The 24,754-nt window shown below is 47.2% G+C and overlaps 3 protein-coding genes across 4 annotated transcripts; 1 reads left to right on the forward strand and 2 right to left on the reverse strand.

Annotated features, from left to right (window-relative positions):
* Positions 1-1,256: 1,256 nt before the first annotated feature.
* Positions 1,257-3,670, reverse strand: LOC125545465 (phytolongin Phyl1.2-like). The gene is made up of 2 exons (XM_048709410.1): positions 2,588-3,670; positions 1,257-2,475 (listed from the first exon to the last, which is right to left on the reverse strand). The coding sequence occupies exon 2, from the start codon at positions 2,258-2,260 to the stop codon at positions 1,541-1,543; it is 720 nt and encodes a 239-aa protein (XP_048565367.1). The 5' UTR covers positions 2,261-2,475; positions 2,588-3,670; the 3' UTR covers positions 1,257-1,540.
* A 154-nt stretch (positions 3,671-3,824) lies between these two features.
* LOC125545466 (splicing regulator RBM11-like) lies at positions 3,825-6,220 on the reverse strand. The gene is made up of 4 exons (XM_048709411.1): positions 5,913-6,220; positions 4,785-4,996; positions 4,378-4,582; positions 3,825-4,290 (listed from the first exon to the last, which is right to left on the reverse strand). Exons 1-4 carry the CDS (start codon positions 5,944-5,946, stop codon positions 4,124-4,126), a joined length of 618 nt encoding a protein of 205 aa, XP_048565368.1. The 5' UTR covers positions 5,947-6,220; the 3' UTR covers positions 3,825-4,123.
* A 955-nt stretch (positions 6,221-7,175) lies between these two features.
* On the forward strand, positions 7,176-10,149 carry LOC125545467 (SUN domain-containing protein 4). 2 transcript variants are annotated; one of them, XM_048709412.1, is made up of 4 exons: positions 7,176-7,633; positions 8,010-9,517; positions 9,607-9,692; positions 9,797-10,149. In XM_048709412.1, the coding sequence occupies exons 1-4, from the start codon at positions 7,438-7,440 to the stop codon at positions 10,026-10,028; spliced, it is 2,022 nt and encodes a 673-aa protein (XP_048565369.1). In that variant the 5' UTR covers positions 7,176-7,437; the 3' UTR covers positions 10,029-10,149. The 2 variants fall into 2 exon arrangements, with proteins under 2 accessions (XP_048565369.1, XP_048565371.1); XM_048709414.1 differs by having other exon boundaries at positions 7,178-7,624.
* The last annotated feature ends 14,605 nt before the right edge of the window (positions 10,150-24,754 follow it).

The raw sequence follows: 24,754 nt of genomic DNA on the forward strand, positions 1-24,754 counted from the left end.
CGCGTAAAATGAGCTTGAAGTGAATGTGTAGTTTTCTTCAAAAACATAGGAAATGAATAGTATTCCTATGAAATTCCTATACGCATTTCCTACAAACCGAATGCATCTATAGGAATTTTTTCTCTGGGATTCTTGTTTTTATGTTTTTCTTATGAAAATCCTTCAAACCAAATGAGGCCCTTGGGTTCCTAGTTTCCCAGCACCGGACCCATGCACCGATTACCCAAGAGAAGCCACAGCTCAATCCCACCTAGAATGGCCCCGTTTAATTCAGATTCTGATCTTCTCTCTTAAAAATATGTTTCGTTCAAATTCGACAGCAACGAGCTGCGAAAGTTGCCGCATTTTCTAACTTTTTTATTGTTTCTTTTTGGAGGAAAAGAGATGCTCGTACTGGTACAGCAACAAAGTTGACGCAGATCTTCCGTCAAAGTCATAGGTTGGTAGGGTTATTTTTTCTTTTGCATTGTTTATGTAAAAAAGGGGTCAGTTATTTTTTCGTAGGCGGTCTCGATTGATTGCCATTCATCAACTACTACCTTTTTCTTTGGAATCATTCGTCAACTACCCCAGGCCAACAACTCGCATTTTTTTAGACAAACTTCGAAGCTTTTATTACTCCGTCACAATGTTTACACGGATGAAAGAGAGTCCATCCGGCTGACCTAGCCAAACATGCCGGCCAGCTGGTAGGGATAAAGCATGCTTCGCAAGCTTGTAAGCCTCGACATTCAAGCTCCTAAACTCATGACCAATATTACAAGTATGAAAATTTGACCTATGTTCTGCTATTTCATGTATAATCGCTCCATAGACTCGCATGCCGGATACTATCGGTACCTGGGCCCAATGGGTCTGCAAATGGCCCAAATACATTGCATTGTGTACTTTGCGGCTAGCACTGGCCCAAAAAACAAAGTACACAATCACCCTAAATACCTCAGCAAAAAAAAAAAGCAATTCACGCTGTTCTCTACTGGATTATCACAAGCATCGCGCCATTGTCATGACAAGAGAGATTTCATGGAGTTGCCGTCTGCAGACGTGCGTAAGCAGCAGAGCCAGATGCTTGAAAGCTGCCTCCCGAGGACTTGAACAGCTGCAGCAGTACGCTATTGAGCACTGTTTTCTGGTGCACCTGAAAGTCCTGAACAAATTTCGGTAGCATAGCACAAACTTGTGACAGGCCGGCTGCATGCCGACAGATGCCGCGACCCGCTGAAAGACACGGCATCGTTCCAAAGATGAGCTGACAATTCACAACAATCTTCTGCCATTTGTTATTTGGACATGAAGATGACCACTTCCACGATTTTACACATGACGATGAACGAAGCATGAGATATCTCGATATGTTTCTCAGCATGAGGTAATTAAATTAATCGTCGAGCAGCAACAAGCTAAGCTCGGAGCTTAGTTTCTTCCCTAGATGGATCTAGCTAGTCGCTAGCTAGCTGGTGAAGTACAATAAGAAAGACGACGTAGAAGCCTTCGTGGACGGTATGCACATGCACGTAATCACGATCTCAGATGATGTGCTTCATCGCTGCACGCAGCTGAACCCATGGCACACCGCCATCCACACGCCGAACAGCACCAGGCACAGCACCACGTCCACGCCGATCACGGCCATGGCGTGGCGCCGCCACCACGTGCGCCTCCAGGAGGGCCGTGCTGGCCGCCTGCGTGGCGCGCCTTCCTCCGGCAGCGCCTCCTCGTCCTTGTCGGACGTGTGCTCGCTCCATGAACCGTCGCCGGGGAGCATCACCGAGTTTGCAGCCGCGGAGGAGCTCGTCCCGGCCTGCAGCGTCTGCACGAACTGCCGCACGAGGCCGGACACTGCTTCGTCGCGCAGCCTCCTCCTCGGCGCGGAACCGCACGTGTCACGGACGCGCTCCAGGAAGCGGACGACCTCGGTGCTGCCCGGCGTGGGCTCCGCGACGGCGAGGTACGTGCGGCCGTCGTCAGCTGCAAGGACCGCGAACGTGCGCCTGCCGTCGTAGGTGTGGTGGTGCCATTGGTGGTGCTCCGGCGCGTGGTCGAGGCAGAGCGCCGCCAGCGCACGGGACGCCTCCGCGTCCTCGCCAACCTCGCTGGAGCGGAAGTACGATAGCCTGTCCTTGCCCCTGGACGTCACGGCCACGCAGAAGAAGACGCTGGACTCCAGGCCGTCACCTTCGCTGGCGCCGGCGGCGGCCTCCTTCATGGCCTCCAGTCTTGAGACGACGAAGCCGCTCGGGTTTGATCGGCGAGAGATCATGCAAACTCGGAAGATTTGCGTCGAGGAGAGACTACATGTACGTGGCTGGCTGTGGAGGTTGTGACCTTGGAATGCCAAGGGGCAGCTTCAAACCAACATGTGCTGGTATCACAGATGAGAGATGCAAAAGTTTTGGAGACAAACGGCGCAGAGTAAAGCTGCTGCAGTAGCAGTCTTTATGCAGAGATGATTTCGGTTTTCATATAATGTTGGAGCTGCAGCAGAAAAGGCAGAGAGGATATGTGCCTTGTACGGCGGTTGTGGCTAAAGGATAAACAAGCAGACAAGGAAAGAAGCCCTAGACGTAGAGCATTAGAGTTAACTTACTTGAGGAGGGAAGCAATGAGAAGCGCGCCATCTTGATGCAAAATGATGCATGCCTTCAAGTGTGGTTTTCGGCCTTGGAGAAGGCTTTAAGGGGTCTGCTGTTGCGATTTGAGAAGAAAAGTATTTTTGCTGTAGAATTTTCGTCCGATGATAAGATACTTTGGGGTTAGGTGAGTCAAAACGTTCACGAGTCAAATTTAGTGCTTTCACAAGAGTAACATAGAGGCTAGTTTTTAGGTGGTCTGGACAGTGACAAATCTGAACAAGTCACCTGTTAGTAGTATTACACATAAGAGGATAGGTGGAACATCACTAGTAGGAAAAAGAACAAACTTGTCAACACACCACGCAACATATTTTATCCTTCACCTAACAGCAAAGTTTCTAGGCTAAAAGACAAAAACCAGCAATGACACCTTAGCACAGAAATCACAAAACAACGAAGCTATTGAGCCAAGTATATACTCCCTCCGTTTCAAATTACTCGTTGTGGTTTTAGTTCAATTTGAACTAAAACCACGACGAGTAATTTGGAACGGAGGGAGTATAATACAATAACAATATAGGGTTGGTGGGTAAGCCTACATTCCAGAAACTTAGTTGTCCATGATGGGGATTCAACTGTGTTGATAAGCAGGGCCACAAACACAGGAAGTTACTTGACTTCATAATTATACGTGGCTCCAGAGCTGAGAAATCTGGGCAAGAGCAATGATCATTCGAGTGCACAACAAGGAGCTTTAAGAATAATAACTCAAATCATCCATTGATATGATCATTAATCCGCGAGCCAGAGGCCATGAAAACGGCCAGCAATGTTGCATTTCTTTGATTCCCAGGAAAAGAAAAGATCTACCAAGCTATCTGTTAGACAGGGATTAAAGAAAAGGAAGGAGATGTACTGGGCAGAGCCTTCAGTTGCCAATTTACCGTCGATAAAACGGATATACCAGCCAAGCAATGACACCTAAGCACAGAAATCACAAACAACAAAGCTATAGAGCCAAGTAATACAACAAGGTGCTATTGCATTCCAGAAATTTAGTTGTCCCTGATGGAGGTTAAATTCTGTGATGATAGGCAGGGACACAAACATAGGACAGTTTACTTGAACTTATGATTATATGGGGCCTCGGAGCCGAGACATCAACATCTGCTGGGTAAGTAACAGCAATGATCATTCGAGTACATAGCAAGGCACTTTAGGAATAACTCAAATCATCCACGCATATGATCATTAATACGTGAGTCAGCAGGGGTGCAACAGCCCCCGCTATTGCATTTCTTTATTTTCCAAGGAAGAGAACAGATCTAGCAGGCTATCGTCTAGACAAGTACAAAGGGTGTACAATGTACTGGGCAGAGCCTTCTGTTGCCAACTTACTGTTGATAAAACGGATATACCAGCCCTATATACATGCATGGAAATGAAGTGCAAGGTTACAAACAAGATGCTACTGAGAATTCAAGGAACTAAGAAGCTACATTTAACCTGCATACTTTGTATACCCGCTCCCACTCTTTGGTGCCTACTGCCTAGTAGGATGGGTAAATAATTGGTTGCCTCATAGCTCCATGACCAACAGCATTCACAACATAACCTCCATAGCTAGCATTCAGAACAGAACCATATACATGACTGTTGTAACCATACGTACCATGGACAAACTCTCGGTGCCCATGCACGGGTCGAGGTGGTAATGCTGGTGAAAGGAGAAAACAATAGAACACAATGAGACCAAGTCATGTATCCTGGAATATGTATAAACAGACCTAGGAAATAGCCTCACCTTGAGGGTGAACATTGTAAGGATGATAGCCTTGTGAAAAACCATTATGTGGAATCCCACCATTTACCACCGGATATGCTGGTTTATGCGACACAAGTGTATCACTAGAATGCACAAACTGAGGCTGCTTTGGTAATGGTATAGGGTTGAGTTTAGGCATTACTGGATTATTGCCATTTGATGACGGCTTGTCTTGTCCGGAAAGCTGTCAAAATTGAACGAATTTAGGGATTAGACCTTGCTTATATTAATACAGAACACACATATGTATACACGGTTATAAGAAGTAAGGGCAACAATTAGTGTGTTCCAATCAAGTTGCAATTTGTAACCAGTGTTAATTTGCAAGGTAATGATCGTACAGATGTAGCATATCTATATTGAAGATTACAAAAGAAGAAACATACCGCAAATTTAAGTGTTTTACCATTAAGCCTAACAAGTCCTGAAAAAAGTCTAACAGCATACTGAGCAACTGCCTCTGTCTCATACTCAGCAAAAGCAAAACCTTTGGGACGCCCAGTTTCTTTGTCACATGGTATGTGTAGGTCTACTACATGACCGGCCTGAATAAGAATCTCATACAAGACTCTTTCAGGGACCTTCTCATCCAAGTTGCCTGTTGAGAAAAACAGGTCATAGAATTAATACAACACAAAACATTGCTTAAGTAATACAACAGACTGTAGTAAGATGTGTACAGGGATGTTACATAAATCATAGAAAAAGGACCGAACACTAGGATTGCCCAGAGAGAACACGATATGCATACAGTGAATCAGTGATGCCTCAGAACAGCAAACAGAGTGTAACAACAGTGTAACAACCTATGAAAGTGACCGAGAAAACTAGACAGTGATAAAAGAGCGCTACCCAAACAGACCCAGCTATGCGATTATTATTCCAGGTAATGCAAGAGTCAATTTGTCTCCATGTCAGGTAATTCCCCAAATACATGTGCAAAACTCGAAATGCTCTTTGTCCAAAACACAACCATTAAGGATAATTATACTGCAATGCCTGCAGAGCACACTGCAGCAACATGAAACAAACCTTCGAGGTTGTTTACTGTTTTTTTTTATCAACCAACATAACTAGCAACTCGACCTACAGATGGCAGTGTCATGGCTCACCAGGAATCATTTGGCCGGCAAATTAGAACTATATAACCATCGCATGCTGACATGTAACAAACGACAACCACAAGTACAACAACAGATAACACCCTCACAGAAGAATTGTTTTACTAATACCAACCGGTGGCACCAGGATAACATTGTGATACTTCAGACATAGCAGGCACTAAACAAGCCTGAAAGCGCAAAAGGGGATGAATCGCAATTGCACCGTTCTAATCTACACTTCTCCCCGCACGCACTATAACCCTAGCGCGACTAATCAATCGACCACCGAGACGCACATCGACCAAACCCCTAGAAATTAGGGCACGCATCTAATTCAATCCGAACCAAACGGGACGCGGCGGTTACGCGGGCAGGACCGCAGGAGGGGAGCGCGACGCGAAGGGGGCTCACCTACGTAGACGCTGCAGGCCGGGTTCCTCGCCATTGGGGGCCGGATCTGGGCGCGAGGGCGTGGAGGAGGAGGAGGAGGAGCACCGCGCGCTCACGGCCGCCGTCGCGCCGCAATCCGGAGGAGGAGGAGGGAGCGAAAGGAGTCGCGCGAAGTCGCTCGGGCGAATTGCGGCGCAGGAAGGAGGACGCAGGGTCTCTCTAGTCGGGCCGGTTCGCACCTGGGCCGTTGGGCGGTGGCTATTTGTCTGGCGCCGCCTCGAGATTCGGGAATCGGCTCGGTCTCCGACTCCAAGACCGACGAGGAAAGGCGAGTCGACAGCCGAAGAGGAAGAGACGGATACGCGGTAGACACCGGGGTATGTGGACTACGTGGCAGGGCCACGCGGAAGCCTGCGATTGGCCGGCGCGCGTGTCGTGCACGCGAGAGTACCGGCCGAACCAAACTGTGACGTGTATGTCGGCCACGTCACGTTTCGGTTGACGTCGTACCGTCCAGCTGCATGTCGACAAGGCGATGACACTATACTAGTACAAGTATACCTAGCACTAATGACGCGCCATGCCTCATCGGCAATCCTGAAGCCAACCACCCGTAGAGTACAGAGTGGTTGATGATAATCTTGTTTGAGAAAAAAATAATGCTCCTTTCAGGGTGGTCGGCATGGAAATAGTACAAGTGTCGCAATGGACAATGAAAGACATTATCATTTAGGCCTGACACTAAGCCCTCGGATGATTAGGTACTTTCCGGTGAAACCAGCTCACAGGAATGCAAGTTCTCATTGATGTATATATTTTTTTAAATTTATTTCAGACTTTTAACGATGTTTGTTCAGTATGGTCGGCATGAAAAAAAAGGACAGTACTTGCTAATAATAATCCTATAGGGTGGTCGACATGAAACTGTTGCAATGGACACTACAAATCATTATCATTGACCCGTAAAATTTGGCCGTTTCCCCACATTTCCCGCATGGAAGCATGGCTTTCTACCCCGTGATTTCTCCCTGATTTAGGAATTTCGCAGTTTGAAACCGAACCTTTTGAGTTCTGACGGTGACAACGGCAGGCAGCGGGGTTTCTGCCGTTCCACGTCGCAAGGGAACAAAAGGGCCACCTCATCGCGAGGCGAACAGGCTGGACATGTCGACGCGGCATGAATCGCCGTGCCAAACGCTGTAAGCCGACAAGGAGATCTCGCGATACAAAACCCAGGGGCGCCTCCCTGGCCTCCACCTCCTCCTCCTCCCCCTCCCCCCTCTCCACCTGCCTTCCATCCCTCCCCCCGATGGAGCTCCGGCCGTTTCAAAAGGCAGCCCCCACCCTCCCCCGCAGCTCGCCCCACCGCCGCCCGGCCCCGTCCCCCGCCCGCGCCGACCCGCGGCCGCGGTTCTGAGCGCGCGCGCGCCTCCCCCCCCCCCCCCCCCCCCCCCCCCCCCCCCCCCTCGGATTCCGTTCGTCGCCCTCGCTTCCCCCGCGCCGGACCAAGGGTGCCGCGGGGCGCGCAGATGCGAGGCGGGGAGAAATGCAGAAGTCGCGGAGAGACCTCATGAAGAGGAAGGCGGCGGCCAAGGCGCACGAGCAGGGCGCGGGCGCGGCCGCCGGGATGAGGCGGCGGCGGCTGTACGGCTTCTCCGCCTCGCTCGTCGTCGCGTCCTGGGCCGCGCTCCTCATCCTCAACTCGCTCGTCGGCCACGGCGACGGTCAACGCGGTACGCACGGTCCGGGCCTTCTTCTCTCCTCCGTCCCTGAAACTCTGAAGTTCCGCTCGCCTTGATGATGAATGAATCCTGTGCCGTGCTGCGCGGTGGTTGCGTGGTGCGGCGATCGGTAGGTGTTTGGTGGATTGTCCGTGGCTGTCGGTGGTGCCGTGCAGGCGCGATCGAACCCCCGTTAGGCTTAGATCCGTAATAATCCGTATGCGGTTGTTGCGCTCTCTCTGATCACCGAACAGGTTGCTGGTTGTTAGATGCGTTGCCGAAATTTCCACGTTTGTGTTCTGTGTCCGAGATTTACTGAACGCTCCTGTCATCAGTTTTTAAATAAACTTGGTTCCGTGTTGACTGAGATCACATTTTCTTCGTCTGATTTCTGCAGATGGTGGAGACCCGATTGTTGCCATTCCCATTGCTGGGCCTGGGCCTACAATGAATGAAGGTTCTGTTGGTCCTGATGTTGTACACCAGGAGCACGAGGAGAATTTGGCGGTGTCTGGTGACACATGTGTTAAACTTGATGAAAGTGTCTTGCTTTCAGAAGAGACAGTTCTGCAGGAAGATGAAGTGTGTTCCAAGGATGATGCTGGAAGTGATGACATGGAAGCTGTAACCAAGGATGATCAAATTGATCTGTCAGAAGGTCAGGGCGAAGAACAAACTGTAACCAAGGATGGTAAAATTGACCTGTCAGAAGGTCAGGGTGAGGAAGGTGCTCTGACCAAGGATGATCAAATTGACCTGTCAGTAGGTCAGGGTGCGGAAGAAGCTCAAACAAATGATGATCAAATTGAGCAGTCAGGAGGTCAGGGTGAGAGTCCTCATCTGACAAACATCGCCTCTGTAGTTCATCCAGCGGAGAAGGTGGATGTTGAAGATGTTCCCAAACCAGCAAGGTTGGCACGAGTTGTTCCTCCGGGTCTTGATGAATTTAAGACGAGAGCAATTGCTGAAAGGGGAAAGGATGCCTCTAGTCAAACTGGCCATGTGATTCACCGAAGGGAACCTAGTGGTCAGTTGTACAATTATGCTTCGGCAGCTAAAGGGGCAAAGGTTCTGGATTATAACAAGGAGGCCAAAGGCGCTTCCAACATTCTAGACAAAGATAAGGATAAGTATCTCCGCAATCCTTGTTCCGTGGAGGGAAAATATGTCATCATAGAGCTTTCTGAAGAAACCTTGGTAGATACCATTGCAATTGCAAATTTTGAGCATTACTCTTCTAATTTAAAAGAATTTGAAATGCTGAGCAGTCTTATTTATCCCACAGAAAACTGGGAAACACTTGGGAGATTCACTGTCGCAAATGCGAAGCATGCTCAGAGTTTCACATTTCCCGAGCCAAAGTGGGCGAGGTACTTGAAGTTCAATTTGCTAAGCCATTATGGTTCTGCAAGCTATTGTACACTGAGTATGCTTGAGGTGTACGGAATGGATGCTGTGGAAAAGATGCTCGAGAACTTGATTCCAGTTGAGAATAGAAATGCTGAATCTGATGACAAATCGAAGGAGCCAATTGAGCAACCACCTTTGAAGGAGCCTAGTGGTGGAAAAGACTCCTCACAGGAACCCCTTGATGAAGATGAATTTGAGGTAGAAGATGATAAGCCAAATGGAGATTCATCAAGGAATGGTGTTCATGATCAGATTGTAGAGACAAGGACACTTCAGGCTGGCAGAATTCCTGGAGATACAGTTCTCAAGATACTGATGCAGAAAGTCCAGTCTCTTGATGTGAGCTTTTCTGTATTGGAGCGGTACCTAGAGGAACTCAACAGCAGATATGGACAAATTTTTAAGGATTTCGATTCTGATATTGATAGCAAAGATGCGCTCTTGGAGAAGATAAAATTGGAGTTGAAGGAGCTTCAGAGCAGCAAAAATGACTTTGTATGCAACTTTCTGCACTTGTGTTTTGTTTCTGCTATTGTTACCCTTAATTTCTGTACCTTATCTTATTATGCATTTCCTGTTTTCAGGCGAGAGATATTGAAAGTATCCTTTCATGGAAGTCAGTTGCCTCCTCGCAGTTAGACCAACTTGTCCTGGATAATGTCATACTCAGGTTTGTATTGTTATTCTTTAGTTCCATGGATTTGCATGCACATTAAGAAAGCATGATATTGCTTGATACGATTCTAACCTTGTGAATCATGCTGTTGTGTGCAGATCTGAGTATGAGCGATTTAGGGATAAGCAGGTTGACCTGGAGAATAGGAGCTTTGTTGTTATATTCCTGTGTTTTATTTTTGGATGCCTAGCCATAGCTAAATTGTCCATAGGTATGATATTCAATATTTGTAGATTATATGATTGTGAAAAGTTGGATAGGGTAAAATCCGGATGGCTTGTGCTGCTGCTGAGCAGCTGCATTGTGGCCTCCATTTTGGTAATACAGTGATGTGTGTACTCATCTCCATATAATCGCGGCTGCATAATGTAATTCCATGAGGTATCTGATTCAAAAAAGATCACATCTCTGAGATCATAGAAAATAAAATCTCAGTACAGATTATCTAGCCTCATCATTGATCTAAAATTTGGAGGGAAAAGGAAAGGAGCAAAGTGTGCACCTGTGAAACTGGAGTCATTTTAAAGGTGCAGCAGACTAGAAGTAGTAAAGTCTAGAACTAGATTATCTCTGCTCTGGTCCATGCCTCCATGGTCCACTCCAGTGGAATGTAGAAGCAAGACTACCTGGAAACCATGTGCACCCAGCTGGAGCCGGCAATCATGGAAGGTTAACCGTGGCATGGTCCCATGTGCTTCCTTGTATGATTGCCAGGGAGAGAAATGTACTGAATATAGCATTTCCCTATGTCTCGCCATGAATCCTGTGCAGTGGGTGTTCTTTATTTTTGGGTGGGCGTCCTGTCCAGCGGTGGTGCACGTGGCCTCCACATTGTGTTGCTTACAAGGCAGTTGTCCATTTGTTTCCACTTTCCACAATGGAAGGCACCATTGGTACTCTAACTTCTATTGGTAGTTTCAAAACTCAAGTCAATGGCTCATCAAAGGTATATGCTCCCTGCACAGCCACATATGTACAGCTGTTCTTAGCAGTTGAGAGAGTATTTTTTTGCAAGTTCTTCTATTGCTTCCATGTCCAGCTTCTCGGTTGGAATTTCTGTGTATTTCTGTTTGAACAAGCTATTCATGATAGTTGACATTTTATTTCATGGATAGATTCATAGAAGGATGGCATTGAAAAATACTTTTGTCTGCGACATCTGGTTAGCTAGGCAATGGCAGCTCGTAGTTTCTTGCTGGATGGATATCCACAGTTTCACGCGGCATTCTCCTATGTCAGCGTCTTCATTACTTTGATCATTTCTACTCCCTCCGTTCCAAATTACTCGTCGCAGAAATGAATGTATCTGGAACTAAAATACATCTAGATACATCCATAACTGTGACAAGTAATTCGGAACGGAGGGAGTAACTTTGATGTAGTCGCTTATATATTCTGTAAAGCATGCTAGTAGTTAACTACTCCGTAATCGTCATTTGCAACATTGTCCGGGGCTCGCCCTCAGAAGATATTGTCTTTGCTTCCGCTGATGTCGCGTCAATTGCCGAGGGAGCATAACACTGCAGGCCGCAATGAACATGCCCGCCGCATCTCGGATAATTGCTCCGGTTGCGCCAATACCAGTATCCAAGACAGAAAGCAGCATCCACGTGAACTTTGACTGTTTGTAATAATACGGGAAGTTCCGAGGTGAAGGATGCCTGCTCAGGTCATGATATCACTGATCCAAACTATGCTACACCAAATCTGAATCCTGACTAGTTAGCTGCTCTGTGGGAATGTCTCTATTAGTCCATTTCATCTAAGTCCAAAGGATCTTCGAATACCAGCTGGTCGTTCCAATCCAATCTCCCATCTGCTTATTCCAAGTTTCCGAGTCTTGGTATTGTGTTGCCCCAAGCAGTGGATTGTGATTACCATGCCAGCTTTGGAGATCTGTGTGATCGTGTTGCGTGCAGCTGTGCATGTGTAATCCATCCAGGGCTCTGGAGCGAGGCGCAAAGCTTGTTGCGGTTTTGTTAGGTGGCTAACTTTATTTTGGCTACGACTTACATGAGTAATATAATTTTCACGTAGAGTAATAAGATATCTAATCTCCTTGATGATGGACGAATATACCGATCTGTCAACCTCTGAAGCCTGGATTAATTTCACTGCAATTATAGAATCCATGTCGATCTGCACTGATAACTCACTTCTCTGGATGGAGAAAGATAAACTTTCCATGCATGCACATAATTCAGCTTCAAGTGCATCCCAGCAAGAAAATAACTGCCTACAAGAAGAGAAGATGATGGCTCCCTTGTCGTCTCTTAACACCATTCCGGCAGCGGCCGATCCATCAACAGCAAATGAACCATCAGTACACAACTTAACCCAGCCGGGCTTAGGAGCAGACCACTTGGGATCTGCTACGACCATTACCGCATGTGACCAAACTGGAAAAAGTTCTTTGATTCAGAAAACATTCACGAATTTGGAAAACTTATAAGATTTTGAAAAAAGGTTCATGAATTTGTAAGAAGTTTACGCATTGAAAAACGTTCATTGTTTAAAAAGAGTCCATGAATTTTAAAATTAGATTACAAACTTCTCAAAAAATCTTGACAAAAAAAGAAAATAAAAACGAAAAAAGGGAAAAGAAAAATCCAAAAAAGGAAAAAAGAAAATAGAATTGGAAGCATCTAGAAGCTTCCCCAATCGAAATGGACATGCCAACGAGAAGGAAAAAATGGGCCGAGCCTAGGATGGAGGGGGTGTGCGCCAGGTTGACAAAATAGTAAATAAAAAAAGGGCAGTGCTAGCCATCAACCGGCTGATCCGCGCGTGGGATCAGCCGGCTCGACCACCGTTCGATTTAACCGTGAAGGACTGCATGCACATGTCACTTTCATGCTGACGTATTGGTGGACCGCGATTGTTTTTCCTTTTGTACTAATCCATGTACCGCTCCCTCTACTGTTGTGCTAGTAGCCCACACCATGTTCCTTTCATGCTGCTTAGCCAACCTACGGTGTATGTGCTGCTCAACTACCTTAGATTTTGAGCAAGAAGTGCACGGACGTAGCTACCTCAGTTCATTAGTTGCTCCCAGTAAAGAGATGGAAACACACACAAAAGGAAAACACTTGCATTCCATCGGCTGATGCGTGCAGGACATCATCCGCATGCGTTATCGTCCGATTAAACATGATCGTACGGTGCGGCAAGCCATCATGTGCGATCAACATGTGCCCAGATTGCAATGTCATTGGCGTTTCTGAGACATCGTCATTGTTGCGGAGCCGAGTTTCTGAAACATCATTTGCAAAGGCGTGTTTGCAATGTCACCGGTGTTTCTGAAACATTGGCGTTGTTGCAGAAGCATGTTTCTAAAATATGTTGCAGAGGCTTGTTTTTGAAACATCATCCTTGTTGCAGAGATATGGGTCTGTGAGCTCACGGGATTGCAAGACGACACATGTTGTTAAGCCCCTTTGCAACACACCACATGTTATGAAGCCATCGAGCATCCCATCATGGCTCCCTTTTTAAAACATGGTGCATGTTGTGAAGTCTCCTTGCAATATGATGCACGTTGCGGAACCCCTTTGCAACATGACGCATGTTGCGAAACCCCTTTGCGGCATGACACGTGTTGTGAAGTCTCTTTGCAAAATGGTGCATGTTGCGAAACACCTTTCCAGCGTGACGCATGTTGCGAAACCCCTTTGCGGCGTGACACATATTGTGAAGTCTCTTTGCAAAATGGTGCATGTTGCGAAACACCTTTCCAGCGTGACGCATGTTGTGAAACCCCTTTGCAGTGTGACACATGTTGCGAAGTCTCTTTCCAGCATGACCCATGTTGTGAAACCCCTTTGCAGCGTGATGCATGTTGCGAAACCGGCTTTGTTGCATATCATGCTAACCATTTAGCACTCGGTGGTCCGACCTTATAGCAGCTTGTGGCGTGCGGGACGCCGTCCTTGCAGATGTGGTGGCAGCATCACGTAGCTGGCTTGCCGGCTTGTCATCCAAAACAAGTCTTGCATCTTGCTATGGAGGAAGCAGCACACGTTATCCAGGTAGCGATGCACGGAGTAAATTTTATTGTGCATGGCAGCAAGTACACTAGCATACAAAGGAATCATACCATAGGCCATGGGGACCACTCACGTGCAAAAGGTGGGACAAGGACAGGTGTGCAAGAGAAATCAGGGACCAGTGCACGCCCAACAGAAATCATAATTAGGCGATCCGACGGCTTAGCGTGTGGCGGACGGGTCCAGTAAAATCAACCGCCAACCGCCTGATTTGAAGTATTTTCCATAAAAAAATGATGCGTCAAGCGCCGAATAGGATTTGCCTTTTTTAGGGGTAATAGGATTTGCCTGGGAGCTCTTATAGGGTGCTATGTGCCCTCACTGGGCCGGTCCATTCGCAAAAACTGTAGAAGCCTGATTCTCTAGATGGGGAACTGTAGCGATTTTTTTTCCAATGTTTTTTTGTCGGCTTTTGAAAGAAAAGTAGCGGCCACTGTACTATAGCAAACTTCAAATGCTATAATATATCTTGAATTCTCGAAAGCCATTGGATTGGTGATTAATTCCCACAAAACACTTTCGCTCCTATTCATGTTGACCCAGAACTCACATCTCAACTTGCAACTATTTTGTATCCGTGATCGCATCGTTCCCTCAATCCTACCTCGGCCTACCTCTATCAACTCACAAACAAGACCTAAAAAATTTCTTCTTATCGTCTTCTTGCGGGTTGGTGAGGGGTGCTTCTAACCCTTGCTGGTCGCGCAATGTTGGTTCTTGCAGTGCCTAGAGCCTTAATTATCTATGTCATGAACGCTCTCTTGCTGCCTATGGCCTGTGGGCATTGTCCAGGAAATTGATAAACTTTTTAGGGCCTTTTTTGGGCGGTTCGTCAGGATAAAGTTTTGGGCAGACATTGAAAGTGTCTTGGGAATTTGTGTGTGCACGGTTCTCTTGAGGGGTTCTAGGTTTTTTCTTCTCTGCATCATTTGAACTCTTGCCTACTCCTTTCCCACCTAAATATACTTCACTCAACTTTTGATATTGGGAGTGTCTCTCTCCTTGCTGCCAAGTATGGATGGTCTGATAACGAGGACCTTGACGCTCCACACCCTTTTGAATCCAATGTTTGGCATGACATTGCCAAATGGCTAGATTTTTTTCTTTCCGATCCATGACTAAGGTGCACATCGGCAGTGGTACGACCACCGCCTTTTGGCTCGACCTTTGGGTCCAATGCTCCACTCAAAATCTCGCAACAATTTTCCTTGCTCTTTTCTCTCATACTCTCAGACCCTCGACTGCCATTGCCCAGGTGCAAAGCATTCCTACTATGAATCTAGACTTGGGCACCCCATCTTTATCATGCCCCTCAATTTGAACCGGAAAACCTTCGCTCTATGCTGGTGACTGTCTCCTTGAATGTGCAGGTACATGACAAACAAATGGGACATATGACGACAAACAATGACTTGCAACTCGGCATACAAGGCTATTTGGATCGACAAATCGACTCCTTCCCACCGTCCATTTGGAAAAATTATGCACCCAACAAATGCAGAATTTTTCTTTGGCTCGCCTGCAAAAATCGACTCTTCACCAATGAAAGACGCTTCAACAGGGGTTTAACTGACTCCAACTGTTGCCCGTTCTGCCTGGCTTCAAAAACAAGAAGTCACCTCTTCCTTCAATGTTGCTATCTTCGTCCTCTTTGGAAAGAACTGAGCTCTCTTTTTGCTACGCTCCCGACGGACTTTCAACATCTTTGGGGACCAGACCTCACAAACAGACCTCAATCAACGGTTGTCATTGATATTGTCTGAAATATTTAGAAAAGAAGAAATGGAAAAACTTTTAGGGGAGGACCTTCAACCTATCCACCTCATTGCCCGCTTGACTGCGGGCGACATCATGCTTTGGTCCAACAGATGCTCCAATGAGCATGCTATGAATCTTCTTCACGATTGGTGTACCATGTTGTTCTACTTATCTATGAGATTATAACCCAACTGCTTTGTACTCTCAACCTTACCCCCAAGTCTCCCCCTATGTAAACTAGTAGGAGGCACGTGCAGCGCACGTGATGTCCTGGCCAAACTGCAAATAAGGTCTTTGTTCCTTCATAAAAATATATGTTTACACGATACATATTACAAAAGCCAGTCACAGAAGATCTTGAATGGGAAATTTTATAGTCACCATCACGTGAGGATAGGTGTGCAGGTACCCGTGCAGTGTCCCGATATTCCAAAAAAAAATCCGTCCAACTCATTTTGGCGCGCGACTGGATGGAGCGAATCCCCGTAACTACAGCAGTTGGATCAATTGAGTTTGCTATGATAAACGATATGGATTCACTCCATAGAAGAAATTGTTAGAAGGGATAGAGGGATTTGGTGCGATAGTTGATGTATTGCTAGAGCCTCATGGGTATCTATATAGGAGTATATGATCGACTTGGAGTACAAGACAAGGCAGAATATTCTTAGTCCAACCTATATTTCCTAATACAATCATGTTACTCGACATCCCCCGCAGTCACAACGGTAGCGACGCAGACGGTGAGACTGGAGAAGAATCCGAAGGCAAGCCGACGACACCCCCCACAGTCGTAACGGTCGACGCATCGCGGAGTCGTGGCTAGAGTGGAAACCGATGAGGTTGCTCAAGCAAGGCGGTAGTCCTTTGTGCCGTTTGTCGAGATAGCCGAGAGCGTGGGTGGTGGAGCCGTGGTCGAGGTAGCCGTACGACGGACGTCGTGGTCGATGTCGAGTCGGGGTAGCCGGTGTCGAGGAAGTCGCCGTGGAGCCACGGGCGCAAAGAGGCGCCGAGTTAGTCATGGGCGTAGTAGTGGTGCGCCGGGGAAAGGCGTTGTTGACGACGCATCGTGCCGGGGTTGCCAAGCCCGGGGACATATCGTAGACGAAGGCACGCACCAGTGGTGCCAGCACCGGGCATGCGTAGACGGACGAAGACGAAGTTGACGAAGTGCCGCACCAGGCTTGCCAGGCCCGGGGACACGTCGTGGACGAAGGCACGCTTCAGTGTTGCCAGCACTGGACATGCATAGGCTGGGACCTGCACGAGCTGTATGCCATGTCAAAAAATTCGGAGAAGCCAGCATAGAAGGACTCGACGACGGTTGCAGCGCCAATCGGCGCGGGGCCGATGTCGCCCGCGGTTGTCGGAGTAGACGAAGTGGTCGGGGTAGATGACGGCGACGCTGGTGACGAGCAAGTGTTGGACGAAGACGAAGGGGTTGGACGGGCAGCGGCGGCGGCTACGGGGGTAGTCGCGGCGGCGACCGAAGAAGAGCAGCGGCGGCGGCTAGGTTAGGAGCGCGGCGGCGATGCTCGGAGGAGGCGAAGAACCCGTCAGCGTGATGAAGACCGGCGCGGACGGTGGCGTTCCCACGCCAAGGAAGATGGCGCGGCGCATACCACGGGAGGTCGACGCGTGTGGGCGGAGTGGACCGTGGGCCGCGATGCTACGGCCCGAAGGGGTGACGCAGTGGCGGCGGGCAGGTCGGGGCAGCGGCGGGAAGACCTCGTGGCGGCGGCTGGGACCACAGGCCGTGGCGCTGCGGCCCGAAGGGGCGATGCAACGGCAGAGCGCGAGTCGGTGCAGCCGCGAGGATGGGCTCGGGAGGCGGCAGAGACCGCGTGCCATGCTCGCTACGGCTCGATGGAGCGACGCAGCGGTAGCGCGAGGGTCGGTGCTGCCATGGAGACGGCCTGAAACGGACGTACTTGAGGCAGCGGTAGACCGTGGGCCGCAGCACTATGGCCCAAAGGGGTGACGCAGCGGCAGCATGTGGGTCGACGCAGCCGTGGGCGCGGGAGAACCACGGGGCAGCGGCGCTGCGGCCCGACGGGGCGACACAGCGGCAACCCGATGCTCGATCGGTGGATAGGCGTGCTGAACTCGGGGACGATCTTCACGAGGCCTGCAAAGGCGTGCGCAACCGACGGGCCAGGTCGGTCACACTGCGTAGCTGAGGCGGATCGCGGTGGCGGGCGGGTGATCAATCCAATTGCGCGCGAGGTCGAGGACGCCGCTCGGAGGAGGCGGGGTGGCGACGGAGTCCGAGATGAAGCCGACGACGGCGGGCGGCAGGGAGGCTATGATTGGCCGCCGCATGGCGCGAGGCCGCCGGGTTGGGGTGATGCAGGAGTTCCGATCGGAGCAGGCGGTGACGGTCGGCGTAGATCGACGGGCGGGCCATCGCGCGAACGGTGGCGGGGAAGGACCGCCGCATGACACGTGGCCGCCTGGTCGGGGCGACAGGCGGGCAGACACACGAACGACGCGTGAGGCCGCCGGGTCGGGGCGACTGGCGGGCAGACGCGTGGATGACGTGCGTGGCCATCGGGTCGATGAAGAAGCCGATCGATCACGTCGGTGTTTGATAGAGGCGTACGGGGTCAACGGCGGTGATGGGCGACGCAAATCGATCAAGATTAGATTGAAAGATAAAAAGAAAAAACGTCGATCAAAAAAACCGGCAGAAGAGCGAAAAACTCAGAGCAAGGGCTCGAAAAAAAGACTCTTTAAGGCAGCCGGCCAACACGATCGGCGAACGAACCCTAGGTACGGGCGGCGGTCATGAAGGTCGACCACCCTAAAGGCGGCGCGCAAGTGCGGAAGCGGCGGCGACTAGGATTTAGAATCGACTTGTCATAGATACCATGTTAGAAGGGATAGAGGGATTTGATGCAATAGTTGGTGTATTGCTTGATCTTTATGGACATGTATATAGAAATACATGATCTATTTAAAGTATAAGGTAAATCAAAATATTCCTAGTCTAATTTTATGTTCTCTGATACAATCATGTTACTTAATAAAAATCAACGACTACGAAGTGCCTCTGTGTCAGGATAGATGGCATTTAAAATTTCCTGTACTATAGTAGTAGAGATGTACTCTATTCATTTGATAAAATGGTTCAGGTGAGCATAACCCTGCTGTAGCACCGTAAAAAAACTATAGCAAACTTTCAAAAATGAGAATAGTTTTTTAAAACGTGAAAATTATTCTGAAAATAGGAATATTTTTGAAATTTTGAATTTTTCTAAACAAATTTTAATTTCCAAACAGTTTTTAAACGTGCAAATAAGTTTCAAATTCATGAACATTTTTTTAAAACTTCATAAGTATTTGAAAACACAAATATTTTTTGCAATTTTATTTTTTAAAAAATTTCAGAACATTTTGCAAAAACGTCAATAAAATTATAAATTTTTGAACATTTTTTTGCAAACAAGGTTGTAGCGACCCGACCTCAGACGGTCAAGTCTCTGTACTTCAGTATCATTCCTGGATCGGTAATGCTGACACACACAGTACTCGAAGGATTTATAACAGAGTAGCAATCACACACTTATTACATCGAATGTCTCAAGAGAGAACTTATTACAATAAATATGGCTTAAGGCCATCTAAATGAGATAACAACGGAAAGCTTGGAAGATAAAGTGAGTCCATCAACTCCAACGGCATAGCTGAGTGCATGGCAACGACCTAGCGCACCTTACTTCTCGTCTGAAAAGTCTGCAACATGATATGTTGCAGCCTGTAACGGGTCAGCACATGGAATATGCTGGCAATATAACACAGTAGAGCAATGAACAGATAAATGCTATCACTACATGCATATATGGCTGGTGGAGGCTCTATGGTTATAATATTTTTGTGAAAAGCCAATTTCTCCCTACAACAAAGGAATATATTTTATTTAACTATCATGGTAGTTAAAACATCATTGAGAAGGTTCCTCCAACTCAATCCCAATTAAGGTAATCATTAACATCCCAAAAAATTAATTTTTAGAGTGATGAGATCAAACCAATAATTCAAGTACCAGATACTCAAGATGTCCATAACCGGGGACACGGCTAACCATGATTAGTTTGTACACTCTGCAGAGGTTTGCGCACTTTTCCTCACAAGACTCGATCTTCTTCGTTGGATTTCTCGCACTACATGGTGTTTGAGAAACGGACGACCAAGACATAGTCTTTCAGAAGCATTAACTCTTTACTCTGGGTAGACAGTTACACCTACTTTCCCTCTACATCTGCTAGCCTACCACCTAAAGAGGTCACACAACATACTCAACTATGCCAGAGCCCATAATGGCTTGTGACTGCACACAAAAGTTTCTAGCATGAATAATCTTATGATCCCTTTGAGCCTGGATGGCGGACCGTAGGATGATCACACAGGTGCTCTGGGATATCCTAGGACAACACTGGATTCTTCAGGTGTCCACAAGCAATCCACCCAGATGTGTATTAAAGTTGCCACCTTAAGTTGAACCATTAATTAACAACTCACATCTGTCATGGATACACTCAAACCCAATCCACGTCTACGAGCATAGCATGGCAATATAAGCATAGCGCAGAAGTAACTCCCAAGGGTTTGATAATAAAACAGGTAATAGGTTCTACCTCATCATCTACTTCCTAGAACCCACGTGTTAAGAGATCCTACTCATGCAATGCGTGAGGGTTGTAACTAATGCATTAAAACTGGGTAGTAAAGGGGTATGATCAATGTGTTACTTGCCTTGCTGATGATCTGCAAATCCTAGAGACTCGTAGTAGCATGCTTCGCACTCTGGAAATTCTATCGCAAACAAAAAATAGCATATATAAGCACTCATCTAGAAGCACGGATAAAACTCGAATAAAAAGATCTAACCAGAAAGTTCAACTGAACAACTCCGGTTTGCAAAAATAATCAAATCAAACGAAGCAACGAAACTCAAACTACGAAAGAAACAAGATCCGCTTACTAATCTCAACTAAAGTCAAATTTTACAGTACCAAAATCTTGTTCAAGTTGGTTAAACAGAAAGAGGGCTTCGAGACGAAGATCTAGGCGCTTGTTTCACCTGATTTGGATAAACGAGCGAAAAGATAAACTAAAACGAAGATCATGGCAGAAATCGCGATCGAAAATAATCGCGGGAAAACCCTTGAAAATAAAACGAGACGAACAGGCTAACGAACGAACGTTCGCTATGTGCGGTTAACTGACGAACATCGTTCGTTAAAATGAACGAACGTCCGCTAAACAACTAAACCGAGAAAAACCGAACCGAACAAAATAAAAAACCGCATCTAGGGTTTCTAAAGAAAAACCGATCGGTTTTACCTAAACCGAAAAAAACCGGGCGTCGGATTCCGGCGAACGGCGGCGGCTCCGGCGGGCTTGCGCGGGCGGCGTGGCGAGGCGAGGCGCGAGGTTCGCGGCGGCGCAGCTCGGCAGCAGGGGCGGGCGGCGGCGTTAGGCGGCGGGGTTTGCGGCGGCGGTGGCGCGACTTGGGGGCGGCGGCGCTGCGGCGAGGGGCGGTGGCGGCGACGACTTGGGGTCCAGGGGGTGCGGGCGGCGCTATTTAAGGAGGGTGGCCTCGCCCTCGGGAGGAGTCCCGGGCGGCGACGGCGGCTCGCCCGTGTCCCGGCCGGACTCGGGCACGGCGGCGGAGGCTGTGGCGCGGTGCGGGCCGGCCCGACTCGGCTGGGCCTTTGGCCCAGTTGGTCGTTGACTTTTATTTTTTTAAAACAGATTTCGCCGGAAAAATCTTAGAAAATAAAATAAAAATCTGAAAATAACAAAACAAATTTTCACCGTCTAAATAGAATATTTAGAACAAAGTGAACATTTTCTTGGCCCAAAAATACAATTTTGAAAAATGCATATTTTTCTAATTCAAATTAAATAGCAATAAAATCCAAATAAAATTATTTATTTGATTTTAATATTTTCCTCCAATATTTCATTTATTTTGGAGAAGTCATATTATCTCCTCTCATATATTTTAGTATGAAATATTTTCGGAGAGAAAAATAATTAAAACCGAAAATGATCCCCGTTTCAATATTTGATAAAAATTCAAATGTGAAAATCGTGAAATCCCCAACTCTCTCCGTGGGTCCTTGAGTTGCTTAGAATTTTTAGGATCGCAACACGAAATGCAATAAAATATGATATGCATGGATGACCTATGTATAACATTCCAAATTAAAAATTTGGGATGTTACAAACCTACCCCCGATTAAGATGAATCTCGCCCTCGAGATTTGGGTTGGCTAGAAAATAGGTGTGGGTGGTCTTTGCGTAGATCATCGTCTCGTTCCCAGGTGGCTTCATCCTTGGTATGGTGGCTCCACTGAACTTTGCAAAACTTGATAACCTTACTGCGTGTAACTCCGTTGGCAAACTCGAGAATCTTGACAGGTTTCTCCTCGTAGGTCAGATCACTTTGCAACTGAATTGCTTCCAGGGGCACTGTGTCTCTCAGAGGAATATCAGCCATTTCTGCATGGCACTTCTTCAACCGGGAAACGTGAAACTCATCATGAACTCCTGACAGTCCTTCGTGTAACTCCAACTTGTAGGCTACTTCTCCCATGCGTTCCAAAACACGGTATGGTCCTACGAATCTCGGGGCTAACTTTCCCTTAACTCCAAAATGTTTAACTCCTCGTAGAGGTGACATACAAGATATGCTCTATCTCCGATTCCATAGACTACCTCCTTGCATTTTGAGTATGCATAGCTCTTCTGTCTAGACTGAGCTACCTTTAGTCTGTCTTGGATCAACTTAACCTTTTCTTCTGACTCTTTAATCAAATCCAGTCCAAACAACTGACGGTCTCCAACTTCATCCCACATCAACGATGTTCTGCACCTTCGTCCGTACAAAGCTTCGAAAGGTGCCATCTTCAAACTGGCTTGGTAGCTATTGTTGTATGAGAACTCCGCGTAGGGCAAATTGTCATCCCAGCTAGATCCATAATCTAGTGCACAAGCTCTCAACATGTCCTCTAGAATCTGATTGACTCTCTCGGTCTGTCCATCTATCTGCGGATGAAAAGCTATACTGAACTCTAGCCTGGTGCCCAAGGTCTGGTGCAGCTGGTGCCAAAACTTTGAAGTAAACAGTGTTCCTCTATCTGATACGATGGTCCTCGGAACTCCGTGCAGACATACGATCCTGGTCATATATATCTTGGCTAATTTCACACTGGTATAGGTGGTTTTCACTGGGATAAAGTGAGCCACTTTGGTTAAGCGATCCACTACTACCCAAATAGAATCGTATCTTGATCGGGTCCTGGGTAATCCGGTGATAAAATCCATGCCAAGCTTGTCCCACTTCCATTCGGGTATCGGCATAGGCTGTAGTAATCCTGCTGGCTTCTGATGTTCTACCTTCACTCTCTGACATACATCACACACGGCTACATACTTGGCAATGTCCTTCTTCATACCCGTCCACCAGAAACGCTCCTTGAAATCCAAATACATCTTGGTGTTTCCAGGGTGTATCGAGTATGGCGAGTTGTGAGCTTCCTGAAGTATCAACTTCCTGATTTCTGCATTATTGGGCACGTAAACACGGTCCTCAAACCACAAGGTGTCGTGCTCATCCTCACGAAAACCTTTGGCCTTTCCTTCACTCATCTTCTCCTTTATCTCAGCAATTTCCTTATCATCCTTCTGAGCTTCTCGAATTTTCCCAATAATGTCGACTGAACTTCCATTGTTGCAACAAAACCTCTAGGGACTATCTCCAAATGAAGCTCCCTGAGATCTTCGGCTAACTCCTTTGGAAACTCTCTACTCACGAGCGTATTGGCATAACTCTTCCGGCTCAAAGCGTCTGCTACTACATTGGCCTTGCCTGGATGATAGTGCAACTTAATATCATAATCCTTTATGAGCTCCAACCATCTCCTCTGCCTGAGGTTCAGCTCCTTCTGTGTGAAAATGTACTTCAAAATCTTATGGTTCGTGTACACATCACAATGGTTTCCAATAGGAAAATGTCTCCAGGTTTTGAGTGCATGCACTACAGCTGCTAACTCCAAATCATGGGTAGCATAATTCAACTCATGGGGTCGAAGCTGACGTGAGGCATAAGAGACAACTCTTCCGTCTTGCATAAGTACTCCTCCGAGTCCTAAACGAGATGCGTCGCAATACACTTGGAAATCCTTACGTATATCCGGCAGAACCAGCACTGGGGCTGTAACCAAACGTTTCTTCAACTCCTGAAAACTTGCTTCACATTCCTCCGTCCAATGAAACTTGGTGTCCTTCTTCAACAACGACGTCATAGGCTTCACGATCTTGGAAAAATTCTCAATGAATCTTCGATAGTATCCCGCGAGTCCAAGAAAACTGCGGATCTCTCCAACTAAGGTGGGTGCCAACCACTCAGTGACTGACTGAACCTTGGTAGGATCCACTGCTATACCTTCTCCTGATATAACATGTCCAAGAAATCCAAATTCCTTCAACCAAAAATCACATTTGCTGAATTTGGCATACAACTGATGTTCTCTGAGCTTCTCGAGAACTAAACGCAAATGCTCCTTGTGTTCCTCTTCATTCTTCGAGTACACCAAAATATCATCAATGAACACCACGACAAACTTATCCAAGAACTCCATGAATACCTTGTTCATCATGCTCATGAAATAGGCGGGGGCATTAGTCAATCCAAATGACATAAACGTATACTCATATAACCCGTACCTCGTGGTGAAAGCTGTTTTTGGTATATCCTTTTCTCGTATCTTCAGCTGCTGATATCCTTGGAAAAGACTTTAGCTCCTTGCAGCTGGTCAAACAAATCATTGATCAGCGGCAGTGGGTACTTATTCTTGATCGTCACTTCATTCAATGCCCGATAATCAACAACCATTCTCAGAGACTTATCCTTCTTCTCAACCAAGAGCACTGGGGCTCCCCATGGTGATGAACTTCGTCGAATGTAACCTTTCTCCAATAACTCCTTAATTTGTTTCTTAATCTCCTCCAGATCATTTGAGGGCATCTGGTATGGTCTCTTTGATATTGGTCCGGTGCGTGGCAATAACTCTATCAAAAACTCAATGTCTCGATCCGGGGGCATGCTTGGTAGTTCCTCTGGAAATACATCTGGGTCATCCTTTACTACAGGCACTTCTTCCTGAACAACTCCCGTGAGGGAATTTACGTGAGTACTCTTAGGAGTATACCTGGATACATACTTAATCCTTTTTCCTTCCG

The sequence above is a fragment of the Triticum urartu genome, chromosome 3 (genome assembly GCF_003073215.2).
Source record: "Triticum urartu cultivar G1812 chromosome 3, Tu2.1, whole genome shotgun sequence".
Classification (NCBI taxonomy): domain Eukaryota; kingdom Viridiplantae; phylum Streptophyta; class Magnoliopsida; order Poales; family Poaceae; genus Triticum; species Triticum urartu.